Here is a 24,025-nt window from a genome sequence, read left to right as displayed (position 1 = left end):
AAAATAAATTAAAAAAAAAAAAAAAAAAAAAAAAAAAAAAAAAACACACGGAATTTTTGTAAAATCTTACCGTAAAATTCCTTTCCCTGAGTCCTCCGACAGTCGCCGCCCACTCATACAGTCTTCACTAATGGGGTATTGCTTCCTCTCCGCAGGAGTTTCTAGGCATAAGACTTGTAAAAGAACAATTCATCTACATAATCACACCCATGGGGGCTGTCCTAGTCCAATACCCCCCTGCAATAGCCATCCCAACTCAGTTTGGTCACAAGCAGTAACAGTGTAGAAAAAAAACCCCAAAAGAGGGGTGGGGGCAGCGACTGTCGGAGGACTCAGAGAAAGGAATTTTACGGTAAGATTTTACAAAAATTCCGTTTTCTCTTACGTCCTCCGACAGTCGCCGCCCACTCATACAGTCTTCACTAATGGGGATGTCCCAAAGCCGTGTAGACATGAGGGGTGGGCAACGCAACCGTCAGAAAGGCAACGCAGTACCCACATCAGAGAAAGGAACCTTACATGAACAGAAAGGCAACCTTCTGGGTAACAAAAAAGGGCTCAACAGGAGCAACAACCCAGGAAAACAAATAACCAAGAGGAAAACAACCCCAACAGCCAGCGACCCATACAAAACCAGAGTTCCCTATGGCACTGCCGCACAGAGAACTTTGCGGCCAAAGGAGGCATCAGCTGACGCCAGAACATCAATTTTATAGAATTTTGAAAAGGTGTGCACCGACAACCAAGTCGCAGCCTTGTTCCCCTGGGCCACCGAAGCCTGATGCCGGAAGGCCCAGGACGCACTCACCGACCTGGTAGAATGCGCCTTGACAGGGAAGGTAGGAACCCGTTCCCGCAACGAATAGGCCTGTACAATGGTCTGTCTGATCCATTTGGCAATGGTTGCCGCAGACGCAGCCATAGCCTTCCGAGGTCCCTCAGGAAGGACAAAGAGAATCCAATTTCCGAAAGGATTCAGTCGACGACAGGTAAACACTGATCGCCCTGACAACATGCAAAGAATGCAAGGCAACCTCTTTTGGATGCTTAGGGTTCGCACAAAGCGAAGGTAAAACAATGTCCTCATTCAGGTGAAAATCCGAAACCACCTTTGGCAGAAAGGATGGATTAGGTCGCAAGACCACCTTATCCCTATGAACCACCAGGTAAGGGGAACGGCAAGACAACGCCGCCAACTCCGACACTGTGTTCAGTGATCGCTACCAGGAACGCAACCTTCTTAGATAGCATAGGTAACAAAATTTCCCTGATGTTTTCAAACGGGGAACGCTGCAACATGGACAGAACCAAGTTCAAGTCCCATGGAGGTAAGGGCTCCCTTCTAGGAGGGGCCAAGTGACGCACACCTTGACTAAAGGTGCGAATCAAGGAATTTGACGCCACAGGGTGCTGGAAAAGAATAGCCAGTGCAGAGACCTGGCCCTTAATCGTGGCCAACGCAAGATGCTGGCCCACACCAGGCTGGAGGAAAGCCAACACCCTCGCCACCGAATAGGAACGAGGAGAGAAACCCCTGGACTCACACCAGGCAAAATAAGCTTTCCATGTACGGTAATAAATCTTACCAGAAAAGTTTTTTCTAGCCTTGATCAAAGTAGGAATGACCTCTGAGGAGAGACCCCGGTCTCTCAGGACCTGGCTTTCAACAGCCAGGCTGTTAAAGCCAGCGACTGTAAAGCAGGATGGAAGATCGGTCCCTGAGACAGTAGATCTTCCCGCATTGGCAGCTGCCACGGAGGCTCTACGGCCAGGTGAACGATGTCCGTGTACCAGGACCGGCGAGGCCAGTCCAGCGCCACAAGAATCACCAGTGATTGTTCCGAGGCCAACCTGCGAAGGCACCTGGACAACAACTGAATCGGAGAAAAGGCATAGATCAGTCGATACTGATGCCAAGGTACCACCAGCGCATCCGAGGCGTCTGCCAGAGCATCGCGTGTTCTTGCCACGAACCTTTCCACCTTGTGGTTTAGCCAAGACGCGAACAGATCCACATCCAGGGATCCCCACTTCGCACACAGCATCTGAAACACCTCCGGGTGTAGGGACCATTCCCCCTGGTCCAGGGTCTGGCGGCTCAGATAGTCGGCCTGCCAATTCTCCACACCTGGAATGTGAACTGCCGATATCGCCGGGACATGAGTCTCGGCCCAAGACAGAATACTGGTCACTTCCTGGGCCGCACGGTCACTCCTGGTGCCCCCTTGGTGATTGCTGTAAGCCACCGCAGCGGCATTGTCCGTCTGCACCCATACAGGACGGCCCTGAAGACGATCCGACCAATCAGGCACAGCCTGATCGCTCTTAATTCCAAAATGTTGATCGGGAGGGAGGATTCCTCCTCTGACCAAGTGCCCTGGGCAGATAGGTTGCCCAGAACGCCACCCCAGCCCGACAGGCTGGCATCCGTGGTCATCACCGTCCACAGAATTGGCCGGAAGGATTTTCCGTCCGACACAGCCGGGGACTGAAGCCACCACAACAGATCCATTCTGATCTGGCGACTCAGACACCCTCAGGTCCAAGGACTGAGGCAGTCTGTCCCACCTGGCGAGTATCTCTGCTTGGAGAGCTTGCATGTGAAACTGCACAAACTGTATCGCCTCGAAGGCCGACACCATCAATCCCAGGGACTGCATACAGGTCCGGAGTGACGAGGATTCGTTGGCCCTAAGGGACCTGACCTCACCCTGCAGGGTCCAGAGCTTGTCCTCCGATAAGAACACCTTTGCTTGAGCAGAGTACAGAACCATTCCCGGATACGGGAGTCGAACCGAAGGCGACAAGGTCGACTTCTGAATGTTGATCGTCCAACCGAACTCCTGGAACGTCTGGACTGTAGTGGACAGATCGCGTAACAGGCTCTGACTGGCACTCGATCTTAACAGGAGATCGTCCAGATAACCTACTACCACAATGCCCTGTGCCCGCAACAGGCCCAGAACAGGCGCCAACACTTTGGTAAAGACCCTTGGAGCCGAAGCGAGACCGAAAGGTAATGCCACAAACTGGTAATGATCCTCCGCGATAGCAAATCGGAGGTGCCTCTGATGACCCTCGAGAATGGGGATGTGCAGATACGCATCCTTCAGGTCTATAGAGGCCAGGAACTCCCCCGGATTCAGGGAGGCCACCACCGAGCGGAGTGATTCCATGCGGAATTTCTGAACGCGCACGAAGCAGTTCAGAGCTTTTAAGTCCAGAATCGGATGCACTTTGCCCTCCTTTCTGGGCACAGTGAACATATTCAAATACAACCCCCCAAAACCTGTCCTGATGAGGCACCGGGACGACAACCCCCTGGGCGAGGAGATCCTGCACCGCCTGATGCAAGTCCTGCAACCGCCCTGGGGTCAAATGAAGATTTGAGGGAAAGAATCTGTTTGCCGGCCGAGAAAGTAATTCGATCTTGTACCCTGACCAAATGATTTCCTGAACCCACCTGTCTGATTCGGAGCAGCCAAGGTTGGAGGAAACCGCGCAAACGTCCCCCACCCCTGAAATGGGTGAGGGCGCCCCCTTCAGGCAGAGGCGGACTGAGCCGCCGTCCCAGCTTTGCCGGATTTTTGTTTGCTGAACCAGGGCTTCTTCTGGCCACCTTGGCCCTTGAAGGCTTTTCCCTTGTTCTGCGCCTTGAAGGCACGAAAGGACCCCTGATTAGGTTTAAAGGAGGCGCCCGCTTACCGCGGAAACATTTCCCCTTAGGGTTCTGGGGCAGCAAAGTGCTCTTACCCCCAGTGACTCCTTTAACCAATTCATCCAGGGATTCTCCAAAAGGGCGAGACCCCACATAGGGGATATCAGCCACCGTCTTCCTGGATTTCTGGTCAGCCGACCAGCTTTTTAACCAGATTAGTCGACTGTTAATCACTGCGACACTGAACAGGCGTATCGCCAAAGGGGCCTCATTTAGGGCCGCATCGCACAAATACATGACCCCTTGATAAATCTGATCCACCATCTCCACCGTAGTGGGGGGGCAGAGTCAGCGTCTAAGCACCTTGGTCCAATCCGCCACAGCCTGAGCCACCATTACAGAGGCAAAAATAGGCTTGAGCATGGAACCTGCCACCATGTAGGAATGTCGGGCAAGGCATTCTAGCCTCCTATCAGTAGGGTCCCTAAACACCGGAGAGTCCTCGGTGGGGACCAGAGTAGCCCTGTTCAATCTGGCTACCGTGTGATCCACTTGAGGAGGCACACACCAGAGCGCAACCGTAGTAGCCGCAAAAGGGTAGAGAAGTTGAAAACCTGCGCCGTCTTGCGGGTCCTGTGTGTACCAAAAGAGGACAAAACGCCCGGAGGAGTGGGCTCATCCTCCAAATGTAGTGTTTCCTTTACGGCAAGAATCAGCGCATCCATAGCTGCGCGTTCCTCGGGCAACCTCCGCCTCCCCCTCAGACTCTTGCGGGTCCTGAGAAGAGTGAGACCCCGAAAGGGCCACACTACCTACAGCAACCATGTCACACTCCGAATCAGAAGAAAAAGAAATCCTAGGCCTTTTTCTAGCAGCCCGTTCAGTCATCAGCACATCCATCTTTGACACCAAAGTTGCCACAACAGCAGCCAAATTAGTCACAGTAGAGGATTCAGAGAAACCTGAATCCCCCACCAAAGCTGGCAGGAATTTGCTGTCTTGGGATTCCATAGCAGAAATTTTTGTACTGGCCCTTTAAGAGTGCCGCGGACCCCCGCAGCACACCGCTATAAGGACTGTGAGACACAGACCCCCCCCCCCCCCCGCAGGGACAAAAGTGACCAGGAAGATTGCACAAATAGGAAAGAAAAGGAACAGCAGGACAGGACCCCACCAGTGTGTTACCAGCTCCTTCGGTCGGCTCTGTGAGAAAGGAGGAAGTGATGTCACCGCCAGAGGCTGAAATGAGGCTGCAGACCAAGGGAAAATGGATGCCTATTGAAACTAATGGGAGGCTTCGGCAAGATGGCCGCCGACATGTGCTCGGAACGATCGTTTTGCCACACGCAAGATGGCGCCGCAAGGCGCCAAAAAACACTACATAGCATGCTGTATAAGCGCCCATAGTGAAGCCAGATGTGCTGCCCACACTTAAAATGGCGGACCGGCGGATTTTAACCCGGGGGGGGGGCCCCCAAAAACCCCACACAGCGCTGCTGTGAGAATAAAACCCCCGCAGGGACCGGGACCAGGGAACCCAAAAACGCACAGACATAGGGGACACCACAGACACACAGGACTGCCGACCCCATGACAGAGGGCCCCACACAGAGTGTACTTACCTGTACCCGATATCGTGGGGTGCCTCATATCAAGCGGGAAACCACCCACCTTCAGATGGCAGTCCCGCCAGCCAGAAACGCAGGACACTAGTAGTGCACGGACGAAAATATGCTGTGTCCAGTGAGGTAGCCACCTCACATGGCTGCATCCCTGAGGACAGGGATGGGTAGTTTGCGAGGCCAGGGCGAACACATAGCCTGCAAAACGCTCAATGACAGGCTGGGATTCCATCTGACCCTCTGTCCTGGAGAACCAGGAAGGTCAGTCAGATTCCCAGCTCCACAAACGCCGTCTTCATCCGAAGATCCAACTAACTAGCGCTGATAAAATAAACAGCTAGCAATGTAAAGAAAAAAGACATTTTCAGAAAATAAATAAAGCGAAAAGAAGGCTGAGACTGTAGCCTCAGCACAGGGAAGCCTATCCACTCCTAAGCTAGGCAAAAGACAAACTGAGTTGGGATGGCTATTGCAGGGGGGTATTGGACTAGAAGAAGGACAGCCCATATGTAGATGACTTGTTCTTTTATAAGTCTAATGCCTAGAAACTCCTGCGGAGAGGAAGCAATACCCCATTAGTGAAGACTGTATGAGTGGGCGGCGACTGTAGGACGTAAGAGAAATTGGATTTTTGTAAGAACTTACGGTAAAATCCTTTTCTCCGAGTCCTCTGACAGATGCAGCTCTCAATGCTTCTTTATTGGGTTATGCGCCATCTACAGGAGTAGACTAGGCAGTGAAATGTTTTCACTCGACACGCCTATAGGGGCTGTCCCTTACAACATAACCCAAGACACACTGTGCTCTCAAATCAGTTTCATAGCAAGCAGTGAAAGACACAACCAACCCCATATAGAGGGGCGGGAGAGGCGTCTGTCAGAGGACTAGGAGAAAAGGATTACCATAAGTTCTTACAAAAATCCAATTTTCTCTATCGTCCTCTGACAGACGCAGCTCTCAATGCTTCTTCACTATTGGGACGTCCCAAAGCAGTGTAGGCATGAGGGGTGGGAAGAACGCAACCAACTGTTAATGTACATTCAAGGCTAAAACGTAGCCAACTGGGTGACAAAAAAGCTCAACCCAAAACAAAAATTCACCCCCGCAAAGAGAAAACCAAATCTATTTGTCAAACAGCATCCTGCACAACCTTGTGGCCAAAGGCAGCATCCAAGGATGCCAACAAATCAACTTTGTAGAATTTGGTAAAAGTGTGAACAGACAACCAGGTCTCCGCTTTACACACCTGAGCAACTGATGCCCGATGGCGAAAAGCCCAAGAGGCACTCAGCGCTCTTGTAGAATGTGCCCTTACAGGGAATGGAGGAAACTGACCCTTCAATGGATAGGCCTGAACAATGGTCTGCCTGATCCATTTCGATATGGTCGCAGCAGATGCAGCCGAACCCTTCCGAGATCCCTCAGAAAGGACAAAAAGAATCACATGTCCGAAAAGACTCTGTGGCTAAGAGGTAAACAATGATCGCCCGAACCACATCCAGCGAATGCAAGGCAAATTCCTTGGGATGCTTGGCTTAGCACATAGCAAAGGCAAAACATTATCCTAGTTTAGGCGGAAGGCAGACACCACCTTAGGGAGAAAGGATTGGTTCAGTGGTTTGGTCGTAGAACAAACTTGTCCCTATGAACGACCAAATAAGGCGAACGGCAGGATAGAGCCAAGCTTCTGGGACAACAAAGGCAGAGAAACTTCCCTAATATTTTCAAAGGGAGGCTGTTGAAGAACAGAACCAGAACAGACAGAACCAAGTTCAGATCCCAGGGAGGCAAAGGGGATCTTCTTGGTGGAGCCAGATGACGCAACCCTTGAATAAAGGTGCAGATCAAAGAATTAGTCGCCAAGGGGCGTCGAAAGTAAATGGCTAAGGCAGACACCTGACCCTTAATTGTGCCTAAAGCCAAGCTTTGCTCAACTCCCTTCTGTAAGAAGGCTAAGACCCTCGCCACCGAAAAAGAGCGAGGATGCAACTTTTGCGAGATTCACACCAGGCAATATACATCTTCCAAGTGCGATGATAAATCTTCCTGAAGTCACCTTCCTAGCTCTCGACAAGTAGGAATCACAGAATCAGAGAGACCCCTGTCCCTCAACAACCACACCAATAAAGACAGTGACCGTAAAGCAGGATGGAAGATCGGCCCTTGAGACAGCAGATCCTCTAACAGAGGCAGCCGCCAGGGAGGCTTGACGACCATCTTTACTAGGTCTGCATACCAAGACCGGCAAGGCCAGTCTGGGGCCACCAGAATCACTGGCACCTTTTCCACCGCCAGCCTATGGAGGAACCGTGACAAGAGCTGAATTGGAGGAAAGGCATAAATTAGCCGATATATATTAAAAAAGAATAGCGCACACATGCAAAAGAAATGACTATCAAATATGGAGACAATCCATAAATAAAAATGGGGATTTAGTCCCACCATATGGCCATATCGTGCTCAAGCCCACCACTGCGTCAAAGTACCCCATTATCAGTGGGTCCTACACTATCCATAAAAAAGGGGTGAATCCAGCCTCTCTAACCCTTGGAGACAACACTCCTTGCTGGGAAAGATGTGCTAATGCACTACAGGGGACTCCTCCTATATCTACTTGATAGTGGACACCGATAGAGTACAGGTGTGTGTGGGGGATGGGATGCTCCACCTCAGAAGTCTGGTCAGACCGAAAAACATAACAAGCAAAAAATTGGGGGAGCAAACCCTGAACATGTATATCTAAAGCCAGTGCAGCTATGGACCAAGCAACATGTATATTAAAAAAGAATAGCGCACACATGCAAAAGAAATGACTATCAAATATGGAGACAATCCATAAAAAAATTAGCTGATAGTTGCTCCATCCTGGTGCGCTCTCTTCCCTATCGATTCACACACACCCAGCCATCCATATGGTGTAAAAAAAAAAAAAAAAAATTAAAAAATCACACCAGGCCACCTTCTTCCATTACTCTGTGGCCCAGTTCTGATGCTCATGTGCTCACTGTACACTTCTGGCTATGGACATGGGTCAGCATGGGTACTCTGACCAGTCTGCAACTACGCAGCCACATAAACTGCAACACCCATTTTTTCTGATTTCAACACATCAACTTCAGTGACAACATGTTTACTTGCTGCCTAATATATCCCACCGACTTTCCGATGCCATTGTAACGAGATAATTATTATTCACTTAGCTTGTCAGTGCTCATAACATTATCGTGGTATCTGTGTATATTTTTAGCATTGGCAATCTCAGTACACATTGCAGTGACTAGCTGTGTAAAATATGTAGACACTCTTGCAGTGTTGCCCCAACCCATGGCTATATGTGGATAGAATTATTGTCATCATAGCATGGTAAAGTTCACTCTCTACAACAGCCAGCTTCCTGGTAAAGACAGAAAAAAGCCTGAATGTGTCCATCCTGCACATGGCGGACTGCCAAGGCGGCCACTCCTCAGAGTATGGATGAGAGAAAGGACTTTCAATATCTGCCAGGATATAGAATATCTCACACTGAATAACAGTTTAAACTCTGAAGTCAAAAACGTCCATAAAAGCCTGAGCCAGCAAGTCCCCGATCAAACACTTAAGTCACAGAACTCTGACTTGACTTCTGATATCTTTATTAAAAAAAAAAAAAAAAAATCCCTAAAAGCCTAAACACTAGATGAACTGCTAAATGCACAGCTTAAATATATACAAGGGAAAGGTTTTACCTTCCAAAGGACTTCTGTTCAACCAGTTCTGAGATTTACATAGCTCTGCCACACAGTAAAGACTTATCTGGCAGGGCAGGAGACCTGGTCTTATTCTGCTACAGATAACACTTAAGCCCCGTACACACGCGTCGAAAATTGGCAGGGAATTTTCGGCCAACGTTCGATCTGCCGATTTTCAGCTTGTTAGTATGATGCTTCCGACAACTAACTCCGACTTTTCGGCCCAAAAAAATCTGGTGTGCAGACTATAAAATTTTTGTTGCCCGTCAACACAACGGCCGATTTTCGTGCAGTCAGTACAGATTGCGACAGGGAAAAATCTGATGAGCACGTCTGGGCATGCTCAGTGAAGAAAAAACACAAAGAAAACAAACCAACACATGACATCACTTCTGAAGTAGAATTTTGTTGGCCGAGAAAATTCGTGTGCAGTCTAGGCACATTCCAACCAACAAAACACAACTTGGACAAAAGTCAGACGATCGGTCGGCCGATAATCGTTGCGTGTGTACGAGGCTTTAGGCTCCTTTCACACGGTCCGCTCCGTCTGCGGACTCCGTGCTGCTCAGCGGGGGATCAATACACTGGTCCATGCTGAGCAGGCAGGTGACATCTCCCTCTGCGCTGTGTGCGGAGAGGGAGGTGTCAGAGCCCCGCTGCTCTCTATGGGGAATCGGATGAGAGCGGACCGCCTGTCCGCTCTCATCCGATCCGTTCGGATTTCAGAGACAGGATCGGATGCGGATAGCAGCAGACATGCCTCCGCTGACATCCGCTGCCCCATAGGGATGCATGGAGGATCCAATCAGATCCACCTAAAACAAAAAAAATTAACAGCCTCCCCTCTCCCCCTCCAAAAAATTAAAAGTCAGCAGCTACACATACTGTAGCTGCTGACTTTTAATATTAGGACACTTAGCTGGACTCCTCCAGGACAGGTACGTTGGCACCACAGCCGATGTTTCCATCGGCTGTCGGGTGCTGCCGCCGCCATTGCTTGCATAGAGGTAACCCGGCAGTGAAACATTGTGGCTTCACGAGCGGGTCCTAATGCGCAAAGCGCGCTGCACATTCGGATTTGCTCGGGAGCGGGGGAAGGAGGAGGGGGCCAAACTTCAGAGGGACAGCGCTGCGACGCCGTCTCCTGAAAGTGGTGAAGGGTACCTGTCAAAAACAGGTACCCATTCCCCCCTCCCCCCTGAAAGGTGCCAAACGTGGCACCGGAGAGGGGGAGGAAGCAAATGAGTGGAAGTTCCACTTTTGGGTGGAACAAAGTGGAACCCATCCTTTTAACAGTTTCAAAAACAGTTCCATTACTGGCAGGCCGGGAATGTAACTGTCACATTGGTTGTGCTCTTAACCAAAACTGTCAAAACCATCCAATGGCTGATGTCATAACTGATCACATGTGCAGCATCAGGGCAGTTAAAGATGAAACAGAGGCCAAGAGGACAGCTTCCTCGGCTGAAAACGATAGGAGGGTTTGGTTCCACTTCAAGCCTTAGTACACAGGTGTAATGTCAGGCGGCAGTCAGTCAGTTCAATAGAAACTATCCGACGTTCGGCCACTGTGTTTGGCAGCCATCCAATAGAACAGGCTGCTGTTGAAGCGTCGTGACCGAAAAAGGTCTGCTGATCGGCTCCCTAACAGCACCGTTCGCCAAAGACAGAACACGGACCAACGTCAGAACACAAAAGCACGGGTGATCGCTGTACTAACATCGGGTTGACAGTACAACGGCTCTGACCTGAGCTGTCAATAAAGTGTACAAAGCTTTACAATTGATGTCCCTCCCAGTGTGACTAGACACTAAAAGGAGAAGCATGCGACTGATGAGCTCATCCCTCTAATTCTGATCTCTCCCCTGATTGGCTCCTATGGCTGTTCCTCTCAGGCTACTTTACAATGCTTATGTTAAAGACTTCTGAGAATGTCAATGTATTAATGCAAACACCACGTCCTTCATTTGTGTTTTTTATATTTACCAGAAGATAAAGGGGTTGTAATCCCTTACATATACCCAGTGAAGTGACTGGCCTCAAGTGATGCACAGAAATTAAACAAATCCTCCCAACATAAGCTGTACCTGTTTATCTACATCATTTCACAAAGTGCAGAATTTACACAGGATCTCTCTTGCTCTGAAAAGCAGAGGGTGGAGAGCTGAATTCTGATTTGAGGGAAGCTCAAATCAAATGCTCGTTGCACACTCCAGCACAGGGACCAAGCTGTTAAAGATACCTCTCGGTCCCCAACAATGATTGGTAGCCAGCGGGACCAGATCCTGATCAGATCAATAAAAGAAAAAGCTCCATCTAGCCAGAATACAGCCAGCACATCCAAGAACCAGTAAGCTACAATATTATCAGTTTTTGTTCTTGGGTATAATCGCAATTTAACATTACACTGTAAGGTATGGTGAAAGGGTCTCCAAGTCAACCCAATGACTAAACTAATTTTTGTTACATTTGCACCCCTCTTCATTCACACGTTTAGACCCCTGCAACTATCTGCTGCTAAAGAGTGTTACTTCAACATTTCATATTCCTGATATGTGTCTGTTGTACCATGTGCCTATGTTAACCACATCCGGACCACCAACTGCATATATACTGTGGCAGGGCAGCCCAGCTGCGCAAAATCACGTATACGGCTTCAGGGTCTTACCATAACCTGTAAATTGAGAAAACAAGTTATTGTAGAGTCCAATATAAGAATTGAGCAATAAATAAAAAGCAAATGGACACATGGGTGGCCTAAGTAGTGAATAATCCAGGTGGACCAACAGAAGAGGAGGCGGAGAGAACAGCAAAGGAAGGAGTGTTCTTAAACTGAATCCACGTAGCCCAGATCTTATATCCCAGATCAAAATGCCCTTTGGAAAAAAAGGTCAAATCTTCCATAAGTGCAACCAAATACACTTTGCTGACCCACTGACGTAGGGAGGCTGGATCAGGATGGCCCCAGTGGGCCGGTATCAGGGCCTTCGCAGTATTCAAGAGGTATGGTATTATTGAACGTTTATATGATCCCAAATGATCTTGGGTGCAGTGGAAGAGGACAGTCCATGGGTCCAAAGGTATAGTGAGACATGGTAGAGAGTATAGTTCTCCAGTACGGCTGTATTACGGGGCAGGACCACCAGATGTGAGCATGGGTAGCTATTTGTCCAAAATTCCATCCAACATAGCGGTGAATGGGATGGGAACACTGCTGTAATTTAGATGGTGTATAGTGCCACCTCTTTAAAAAGTTTGCAACTGACTTCTGCTGTTCTTGTGGATAGGGAAGAAGACAGTGTTAACCGTAGGATCATGAATTTTTGAGAGTCAGAGAGTGGAGTAGTCAAATCATGTTCCCACTTAAATAGCCCGGGTCATCAGGGAATTGCAAATCCAAGAGAGCCTTGTAAAACATGGAGACAGCATGGGGGGGGGGGGGGGGAAATCAGCTGCTGGTTGCGAAGTATGGACTTGACGGGATTAAGTTCTGAGTAACTGCCTAGGGGCTGGGGGAGTGACCGTAAAAAGTTTGACAGTTGCCTATATCTCCATTCATCCAGAAAAGAGGGTTGCCGCGGGTGTAAAATCTCACATAATGGCTTGAGTCCATGGTCTTTGAGGACATGATGAGGAATCTCAGAGTGGGGCTTCCACTGCTTAAAGCCTGGGTCCATGTGTCCGGGTGGAAGCAGTGCGTGATCCAGAAGGGGCATAAGAGGCGAGTTATACTCCCATGAAAACTTTTTGTGCAAGGAGTCCCAGATGTCCAGAGTAGAAGTGGTAAGTGGAGAAGTCAGAGGAGAGGAACCTGTATTTGCGTGGAATCCATGTGGACCCGGATAAGTCAACCCAACTCAGGTAACGCTCAAGCTGAATCCACAGTTTAGCATTGCTCGCACATTTCAAATCAGCTATCCTGGACAAGACTACAGCATGGTAATACAGTTTCACCTGTGGAAGAGCCAGACCACCCATCACTTTGGGGCGGTGGAGTATCGACCTGGCTACCCTAGGATGTCTCCCCTTCCAGATAAATTTAGACATCAAACCCTGCACAATACAGAAGAATCCCATGGGCCCTCCCAATGGCAACATCTGGAACAAGAACAAGATATGGGGAAGTATGGACATCTTAATAACATTAATTTTCCCTAGCCAAGAGTGCGGTATGGATGACCACTGATGGAAAAGGGCCTTAATGTTATTAAGCAGCGGAATATAAATTATAGCGAAAGAGCATGTCAATTTTGGGGGTGAGATGGACACCCAGGTATTGCAGACTATGTGTTTGCCAATGAAAGGGAAAGAAGGAGCGGAGTGTAGAAGCTATGGAGTGGGGGACATTAGTATTCAGAATTTCAGACTCAGTAATATTTATTTTAAAGTTGGAAAGGGATTGATATTCATTAAGAGCAGAAAGTAAGTTGGGTAGTGAAAGGTGGGGCTGTTGGATATAAAAAAGGATATTGTCCGTATATGCGGCATACTTGTGCATGGAGTGGCCAACTTGAATGCCATGTATATCCGTGTTTTTTCTGACAGTGGCTAAAAAGGGCTCTAGGGAAAGGGCAAACAATATAGGTGAAAGGGGGCACCCTTGTCGGGTGCCATTGTGTAGCGAAAAGGAGTCACTAAGAGCCATTGATTTTAATACAGGCTGTGGGGGCTGAATACAGGGAGAATATCCAAGATAACATTTTAGGGCCTAGTCCAAGGTATTGACGTGTGGCACGGAGGTAGTCCTAGTCGACCCTATCAAACGCTTTCTCAGCATCCGTAGAGAGGAGAAGGGTGGGCTGGGACTGGCGCCTTACATAATGTAAATAAAATGTGTAGTGACAAATAAAAAAAGCAGCAACTTAAAGTGTGACCGCACCCAAAACACATACACATATATATATATATATATATATATATATATATATATATATATATATATATATATATATATACACACACACACACACACACACACACACACACACACACACACACACACACACACACACACACACACACACACACACACACACACACACACACACACACACACACACACACACATACACATATATATATATATATATATATATATATATATATATATATATATATATATATATATATATATATATATACATATACATACATATATACACATATATATATATATATAATAGTAGCGCTAAATATTAATAAATGAGAAAAATATCAAATGTCCTTTAGCGAGTCCATAAAAATTAAATAGTGACGTGAAGATACAGGAAATTTTCAGGTGAAGATTCCTGATGGTATTGTGCTTACCAGAAAGCCAAATATAAATAGCAGGAAATCAAGGTCAGGATATCTTGATGCCTTTAACCAACGAAAGCCCTTATGATGTAGTGATGGAGACTCCCAAAAGGTTCAGATGCATTAAAATAAAAAAAAAATGGTAAAAAAAGAACGCAATAACGTAAAACCAAACAAGGAGGAAAACTGAAAATAAGATGCACTCACAAATAAAAGTGCAGTGCCTTCACCAGTGAGTAAACACCGATAAGTGAATCAAGCACATGCAGGTACTCCTTACCAAAAAATATAAAATAAGTGCTCATTGAAAAAATGCCAAGAGGTTGCTGACAGACAAAAGGCTACTGAATCCACCACCAATATCAGCGCTTCTTACCAGATCCCCGGAGGTTATGCGCACATAACTTATGTTCAAGATGTTGGACAAAAAAAGGCCAAAGAACATAGGAAATTCAGCTGGCTCCAAAGATGCGCTCAAGATATTGACACCCAGGCATGTATCACTGTTTGTGGGGCCAATATGCCTTTACCAGGCATCGCATCTGTTCAGACCTGCCAATCCTGAACAAATCAGCGGCTAAGAGAGAAAGCCCAGCTACTGACTCCTCCTTCCCGGCCTTACATAATGTATCAGGGAAATGGTCCTCAGCGAGTTATCACGGGCCTCGCGGCCCGGTACAAATCCCGATTGATCAGGTGAGACCCACTGATGTGGATTAGTGGCATGAGACGAGTGGCCACAACCTTAGCAAGTAGTTTAACGTCTGCATTTAAAAGTGAAATAGGGCGATAGCTAGCGCAACAGGAAGGATCTTTGCCAGGTTTTGGCAGGACCGAAATGTGGGCTTCGAGCGATTCAGGGCGTAGTTGGCAGTGTGAAGAGATCGAGTTAGCCTACGCGGGTAGAAGCAGGGAACTAAAGGTCTCAGTGTACAGTAAACCCACCGGGGCTGGGGGGGCCTTTCCCGTAGGGGTGGATTTAAAAGCTGAGTGGAATTCTGTTACAGTGAAATCCGTTTCCAGGGCAGCAAAGAGCCATTCAGGGAGTACCGGAAGGTTAGAAGATTTACGGCATGAATTTATTTTTTCATGTTTAGCATCAGTGGAAAGATGGAAAAGGCCCCCCTGGATGTGGTAAAGATCGGAGTATTATTCCCGAAAGACCTTAGCAATGTCCGGGGTAGAGTGTACCAGAGAACCAGCTCGTGTCTTAACCTTGGATATAAAGGAGGCAGAGTGTTTGGATTGCAATGAACGGGCCAACTGCCTACCGGGCTTGTAACCCCCCCCCCCCCCCATTTGTAGACGGATTGGGAAAGATTTTTGAGCGCGATTCTTAATATCCAGGTTAAGAAGCAAGGTCAGTTCCTTCCATTTACATTCCAGTGCCTCTAGATGTTAGGTGTGCAGGGAGAGTTTATGGAAGCTTAAGTGGTTAAATGGTATGTTCTCTTTGTATGAAATACCTGGCAAGCCTGTCAGATCACCCGCAAACCAATTTCAAACTGACGAAGCTAGGCATGAGAGCACACCCTTCCCTGTGTGGCCAGTTTTCTGGCTGTGCTGGGAGAACAGCCTGCCTGTCCTCTAATGGCCAAGACTTGTGCTGACTAGCGCCAGACCTATGTAACTCTAAACAGGTAACCTGTAAAGGCCTTTAAAGCATCGCCTATAGAGATTTGGAAGTACTGCCGTTTGCTGCCATTCCACAAGCGTCTGCAATTGTAAAATGTGACATGTTGGGTATCTATTTGCCCGGTGTAACAACTTCTTTTATTTTCTACCAAACTACTGAGTATTATATTGGGTTTTTAATGCATTAAAATTAAAGTGTTATTCTTTCCAAAAAAAAAATGTGTTTGAAAAACTGTTGTGCAAATACTAAGTGACAAATTGCAACACCATTTTATTCTGTAGAGCCTCTGCTTCAAAAAAAAGCATTTTTATCATGCGTTGTCCTGCGTTTTAGAACACTTGTAAAATTCGAGTTAATGCGAGTTAATGCATAGACAAGTTGCGTTAAAATGCATTGTGAGGCATTAAAATTGCAACCAAACTTTTTTTTTGCTTTCAGAAAAGCAGAAGGGGGAGCCATATGGCGAACACCCTGAATAAAAGTGCAAATCAGAGCATGCGTAGATAAAGGACGTTGGAAAAACACAGCCAGAGCTGACACTTGGCCTTTAATAGTAACCAAAGCCAACCGCTGATCGACACCTTTTTGAAGAAAAGTCAAAACCCTAGCCACCGAAAACAAGCGAGGGTGCACCATTAATGATTTACACCATGAGATGTACGATTTTCAGGTTTCAGATTTTCCTGGAAGTATACTTCCTGGCCTTCAGTAGTGTAGGAATCACTGAATCAGAAAGACCTCTATCCTTCAATACCGGGCTTTCAACAGCCACATCGTTAAAGCCAGCGACTGTAAAGCAGGATGGAAGATCAGTCCTTGAGACAGCAGATCTTCCCTGAGAGGAAGTCTCCAGGGAGCATCGGCGACCAACCTTATCAGGTCAGCATACCAAGATAAGCGAGGCCAGTCTGGGGCCACCAGAATGACCAGAACCCTTTCCACTTCTATCATGCGCACAAGCCTCGGCAGAAGTTTTAGCGGAGGGAATGCATAAATCAGCCGATACTGACTCCCAGGAGCCACCAGTGTGTCTGGAGTCGGCCAGAGGATCCAAAGACCTGGCTACTAACCTCTGAACCTTCTTGTTGAGTCGAGAAGCAAACAGGTCGATGTTGGGTGTCCCCCACCGGACACAAAGGAGATGAAAACACCTCCGGGTGAAGGGACCACTCCCCCTGATCCAACACCTGACGACTCAGGTAATCCGCCTGCCAGTTCTCCACACCAAGATGTGCACAGCAGAGAGGGCTGGAACCCTACTTTTCTGCCCAATCCAGGATCTTGGCCACCTCCAGGGCCGCCAAGACACTCTTTGTGCCCCCATGATAATTGATTTAAAGTAGAGTTCCACCCTATTTTTATACTTACCTCCATCTTCTCGCTCCGGGTCACCTGAAAAAGAAATGGATAATCGCATATTTTTTTTTTTTTTTTACTTACCTCGTAGCGAAGAAAATATACTTACCTTACTTCCTTCTTCCTCCTTCCTCGGCCCGTCGTCACTTCCTGGCTCTGCAATGATTCCTGGGAGCTGGACGTCATAGCTCCCAGGAATCATTGCGCCTGCACCGGCCCCGACGTCAGTTCCGGGTCGCGCGCGTCATCCCCTTCTAAACAGCTTCTGGGCATGCCCAGAAGCTGTGGAGGGATGACGCGCGCGACCCGGAACTGACGTCGGGGCCGGCGCAGAGCATCGTGGGACCAAAGAAGGCGGAAGAAGACGCCGAAGAGGACGCGCTGGCTTCAAGCTGCCCACATCTGAGATGGCAGCGCTGGACAAGACGTTTGCAAGGTAAGTATTTGTCCTAACAGGTAAGTGCAACCCGGGACAGATCAGAGGCTAGCCATTGTGGAATGCACTAGCCCTGACTGTCCCGGGGGTATTAAAAAAAAAAAAAAAAAAATCCAGGGTGGAACTCCGCTTTAAGCCACGGCAGTGGCATTGTCTGATTGAATCTGGACTTGACAATCTTGCAGAGGATTTGTCCAGTGGCTCAGGCAAAGCTTTAATAGCTCTGAGCTCCAAAATATTTTAATCTGAAGTTTTGGACTCTTCTACTGTTCAGGATCCCTGGACACAGAACTTCCCCAGCACTCCTCCCCAGACTGACAGACTGGCGTCCGTGGTTACCACCCTCCAATACAAAGAAAGGAAGGACTTGCCCATAGTAAAGCAGTCTTTGTGTTGTGACTCAACCAACTCAAAGCGTTCTAGGACTTTGGATCTTTGTTCCATTTGACAAGAATCTCCCTTTGTAAGGGTCTCATGTGGAACTGAGCAAACGGAACCGCCACAAAAAGGTTGACACCATCAGACCCAAGACCCACATGCAAGTCCGCAGAGAGGACAGATTGCTTGCCAACAGCAAACGGATTGCCCCCTGCAACCTGTGCAGCGGAAGAAAGACCATCCCAAAAGCAAAATCCAGAGTCAGGCCCAGATAATCCAGTCTTAATAAAGGTATCAGGGCAGATTTAAAAAAAAAAAAAAATGATGTTCCAACCGAATTTATGCAGAATGAGTCCGCCCTTGTAACGGATCAACCCGCACCCTGACCAGGTACCTCTGTTGACGGATGCTCCTAGTGCTTCCCGAGGGCTCCAAGCACTCCACCAGACGCCATAACCGTATCAGACCCCACGAACCGCCGCAGCTTGGTTAGGGTCTTGCAGTCTCCTACCCACACTGGACCTACGACAAGGCTCCAGGTTCCCGTGGGTGAACCCCTCTTTCCCCAGAGAGGGCATCAGGAACAAGCTCTACACAAGCTCTTACAAGAGCTTAGTGATTATCCAAGGGAGTATGGAAGACCATAGCAATCCCATGTAGCATATTCCCCCAATAAGAGACAGGACTTTAGATTGAGGGTGAACAACTTTATTGAACAAGAAACAGACTTGTATACAGTTTTCCCCCACAAAGGTTACCACCCAGGTGGAACTTTTTTGGAGGACTGGATGTGACATTCACAATCCAATTGAAACAGGGTTATACACTCAGTCATTCCCATACAGTGTACACAATCCCTCCCCCTAACCTAAACTAATTATCTAGCCATCTGGACAGAACAATGTGAGGTCATTACCATTAGATAATGAGACAGGTACATTTTAACACAATACACATTCCCTCCCAATACACAAACAATAGGACAAGGCTGCCAGTGACAGTCTATGTCTCTCTCACATTGAAGCTGGAGTACACATTATCCCAATCCACAAACAATAGGGAAAACCTGTCTGACATTGAGGAACATGTAATACAAACATTTAGGAATTACAGATTTCATGGCAAAGGGAATAAATCTTCATATTTCTATATTGAGATATTGCTGACAAATATGACTGTCCCATCTGAAGCAATTCAAACCATTATCTGTTTTTAACTTCCAGTGACGGTGAATACTGTCACAGCCCTCAATAGGCGATTGTCCAGGTATCCCAATACCGAAATCCCCCATTGGCGCAGTAATGCCAACACCGGAGCCAGCACCTTGGTAAAGACCATGGGGGCGGAGGCGAGACCAAAGGGTAATACTACAAACTGATAATGCTCCTCTCCTACAGCGAAGCAAAGAAAATGATGGTTTCCAGCTTAGATAGGGACGTGTATATATGGGTCCTTGATATCTAGAGGCCAAAAAGTCTCCTTGGTGTAGAGATGACACTACCGTTCAAATGGATTCCATTTGAAACTTCAGTACCCGCACAAATCGGTTCAGAGCCCTTAGCGGATTCCAACAACTACCCAAATAGGTGGTCCCCCGTAAAGGGGAGATCTGTAAAGCCCTTTCAGAAGCCTGATCCGCAGACCAGCTTTTTAGCCACACCAAGTGTGGTTACCATTTTTGTGTTCAGAACAACGCCACTGACGCGCAACAATTTTGTCACAGTAGGCGGGAAAAGAGAGTACCTTTGCCACCCTTAGGGGATCTGCAGGAAACCGGCGCCCCTCCCCCATATTTTAAAATTTTCTTCACCGATACAATCAGTGCATCCACCAGCGCCCTTGCATGTGCAGTAAAAAAGGAATCATCCTCACTGCAAAACACCCGAAGTGTGTGGACGCAGACCCATTAGAGGCGCTATATGCCAAGCTCACCCTGGGAGCATAACAAGCAGGGGAGGTCGCCGACCGAAATCCCGCAAGGAGATGCTGGCTAAAGACCATAAATTACATAAGAGGACATAGCCCCCTATAAAGGGGAAGAGGGGGCCAGCCAAGACGGAGACGCGCAGGCAGAGTACCCCTACACAACAATGTCCCCACAGCACCCCCTCGGTTCAACAGGCAGTCCATATGTCCACCCCCCTGAGTGGGCGGACGCAGGTTGGGGGGGGTAGGGGGGAGGGCAGATGCCCATCTGCTGCTCTATCACCCTGGTCAGCAGCTCAAACCGCCTGGTCGGCAGCTCGATCAGCCTGCCTCAAGTAGGCCCCAAAGCCGTAACCTAAATTTGGGGCCCGATACGGTCACATGTCCGGCATCAGCTCTATCAGAAGTTTGGACAGCTCGTTTAGGAGCTTGGAAAGCCGGACATGGTACCCGGACAGCCGTGAGTAGGCCGCAAGCTGCGGCCCCAATATGTGGCCCAATCCGGCCGTGTGAGTCGATCTGTCAGCATCCGCTGGTCAGCTTAGTCAGGCACTTCGGCCAGCCGTGAGTAGGCCGCCATTCCGTGGCTTCCATTTTTGGCCTGATCCAGCCACGTGAGGCGCAGACCCGTGGATGAACAGACAAGCTTCTCCCACTCAAGTATATAACCGCCGCAGGGAGCCCAAAAGACACCCCTGCCCCATTCACCAATCCCCAGGGGGACGGGAACTTGCTCAACGACCCCCTGTGCGATCCGGACAGGCCTGTCAGCAACAACTGCATCCATCCCTCCCTTACTGGAACAAGTGGCAAAGCCAGCTCCTACCCAACCCAGTGGGGAAGGGGGGTGGGGGTGCTTGGCCGGTTGGTTGAGGCCAAAAGACCCCCGTGACTCTTTGAGGAGCTGGAGGAATGGAAGGGAACCCGGGGGTCCAACCATCCCGGGGGGGGGGGGGGGGGCCACGTCCACCCCAGGACCGCCAGAGGATTGGGGGGACAGTATTACTCATCAAACCACGGTACCAGATGGGCGCCACTTTGAACAGTCCAACTTCCACCCAGGGTGGGGGTGCTGCCAGCCAGGGGGTACGCTGCGACTCATGGCATTCCAGGTCGATCGCATCCCAGCGACGCTTATCCACTCGGGGCACTCTCGTGGCGCGGCCAAGTTCTAGACTATAACCTGCTCACTAGCCAAGCTGGGAGACCTTGAGGACCTAGATTATCAAGTCCCAAACCACAGCCGGCTGTTGCTTGTAGTTCTCCAGGAACTAACTAGTAAAAATAAAATAAAAATCATAAAACAACAACATTTCCCTATTAACAGCTAAGACTGAAGTCCCAACGGGGAGCTAGGTCCGATTTCTAAACTAGGCAGAAACAAACTGTAGGCTGAAGCAGAGTGTATGGGGTTATACCTACAGAAAAAGCACCATAGGCGTGGTAGAGTTTTTTTCCCTGCCTAGTGCCTATTCCTGATTGAGGGAGCATAACCCACTGGTCTAAAGAAGATGGAGCTGCGTCTGTCGAACGATAGAGAAAATGATGTTTACATGTATGAGAAGTATCAGAATTGGCATAGGCAGCATGTGGTTAATGAGACCCCAATGCCAGATCATTCAATTTCAACAAAACTCTTATAATATGCATGTAACATTTTGTGTGTGATGTCTACACAAGACAAGCTTTTACAGGTAAATATCTAACTGCTTGGTGCCACCATCTTTGATGCAATGTCAGCAACTCCAGCAGACTCAGAGCTGCCACTAAAGTAACACCACAGCATTCCATTTTTCTCCTCCACTGACAACTACCTACTACAAAGGTTTTTTTGGAAGGTGCAGGGAGGGAGCAGCAGAGGAGCTGGGCCAGCACAGTAATAAAACACTCCCTAGAGAGGAGAGGGCATGCAAAGATGGTGGGGGGTTGTGTCTGGAGCATCACATTTTCCAGCAAGTTCAAAGGCACATTGCAAGAAAAAAAAAAAATGATTATATATATATATATATATATATATATATATATATATATATCTCAACGGAAAGAATAAGCAACACTAGTCCAGCAAGAGCAGATAACATTATAAATGGTTGTACTTCATGCACACCGATAGTGTGGATGGTTAGATTGGATGTTATTCTGTACTTACCATCTGGTCAGCTTGTTGGGAATCAGCTGCCACTAAAAACCATTCTATGTCCAGTGCTCCAACGTCTGTAGGTGCTATTGTGTACTTGCACTCCAGAGTAATTTTGTCACCCTGAACACCATCATAAGACGTCTTGGTTGACGGAACCAGGTCCAGAGCATTCAGAGAAGCTGGAAAGAGAAGACAAAACACGTAAGTCCATATTACTGGAACAAAAAAGGCTTTTATACCCCCTTTACCTTCACCTGGTGATCCTGCCAGTAACATGTCCTGTCTTAGGTTGAATATGCTGTACTGTATTCTACAGAGGAGTAGGTGTGTCATCCCAGAACAGGGGCTACAGAACACCTCCCTGTTCATCGCCTCCAAACACATAGCACAAACTCTCAGACAATTCACAAGAACTGGCAGGCAGGAACACGTGCATATTGCGGCAGATATAACAAAAACACTTCGTGCCGGTTCACACTGGGGCGACCTGGTCGCCTCACAGGTCGCCTCCCATAGGGAAGCTGCGGACCCGTTCTAATAGGAGCAACACAAGTCGCTCCGACCTAGAAAAAGGGTCCGGAGCTTCTTTGGGGCGACCAGGAGGCGATCGCCATAGACTTCAATGTTATGAAGTCCGTGGCGGCCGCTCTGAGGTCGCGGCGCGCTGCTCGCACCGCGATCTCGGAGGTCGCCCCTGCAAGTAGCGTCGCGGTAATGTGAACCGGCGCTTAATGATATAATTAACAGACCAGAAGGAAGCAAAAACAATTTTCAGTGTTTGGGTTTGCATAAAACTAACATGGCCAGAAGTGTGATGGTACATAGCTCTCCATACCTTTCACACACAGGACTCACCCTAAGGAAAAACACACAAAAGAATGCAATCTATAAAATTTATAGGAGGAGAAAGCAAAGGCAGAACACAACATGGTCTGTAGGAGTGAGCGAGGTACATAACATTCATTCTCTGCTTGTTTCACCATTAAAAGGAAAAGTTCCAAGAAAAAAGAAATGCATATATTTTTGTAGAAAAAAAATGTGCATTATTTTTTACTGCAGGAGCCAAGTTAAAAGCATTGCACCCATGATCAGTGGAACATGATTGCATTGTCAGGCTTCTGCAGATTTCTGACCATACCTCCATACGGGGTGACTAAAAGTTGCAGGGCTTATAAATGAATGAGCACTCAGCAACCCCACAGTTCATTCAAAACTACAAGCCATCAGCTGCAGTGGAGGATGGTACTTGTAGTTCATTCATTCACAGGAAACTGAATGATGACTGTGGGCAGAGCCCTGCACAGCTGCGCTCTTATCAAAAAATGACAAACTGGTACTGACTAGTATTCCAATGTTTCTCTCCTTAACTCAGCTAATGGGACCCCAACACGGATGGAGAGAGGCAAGGGGGGAATCAAACAAGGATACTATGCAGGCAAATGACCTCACTCTGATCAACTGATGGGCTTGATCGTTAGGACACCGGCCGCTAGAAGGTTGTAATGGTGTACAATGAAAACCTGTGACTTAGTGGAACTAAAAAGGCAGCCTTTATCCACATACTGGCTTGTATACAATTTTCGGCAACTTTAAAGGCATTTTGCCAAGGCAGCCCTAAAGAAACCTCAAAAAAAAAAAAAAAAAAAAAAAGGGTTTTACCCTACGCAAAAATGTAAACCAAAAGTTGGCTTTAAATATACTTTAACTAGCAAATTTTACCTTTTTCCCTCTATACAAATTTAGCAAAATCATTCATCTTTTCTGCCAAGGCTTCTATGGATTCCCTATACATTGTGGGAATGGTGCTCACATTTGTCAGATAAAATCAAAACCTTGTCTGCTCAGCAAGT

General features: G+C 47.8%; 1 protein-coding gene across 2 annotated transcripts in view; it reads right to left on the bottom strand.

Moving 5' to 3' along the window:
- Positions 1-24,025, bottom strand: part of CXADR (CXADR cell adhesion molecule) — an 88,817-nt gene that overhangs the window by 35,736 nt on the left and 29,056 nt on the right. For both annotated transcript variants that reach the window (XM_082245667.1, XM_082245666.1), the window contains exon 2: positions 22,185-22,354. In XM_082245667.1, coding sequence (XP_082101793.1) covers positions 22,185-22,354 — 170 coding nt within the window. The remainder of the gene's footprint in view (positions 1-22,184; positions 22,355-24,025) is intronic.

Source organism: Pelophylax lessonae (assembly GCF_965119305.1).
Source record: "Pelophylax lessonae genome assembly, chromosome: 2".
Lineage (NCBI taxonomy): Eukaryota > Metazoa > Chordata > Amphibia > Anura > Ranidae > Pelophylax > Pelophylax lessonae.
Note: the sequence above shows the minus strand (reverse complement) of the source record. Positions and strands in the feature narration are given on the sequence as shown.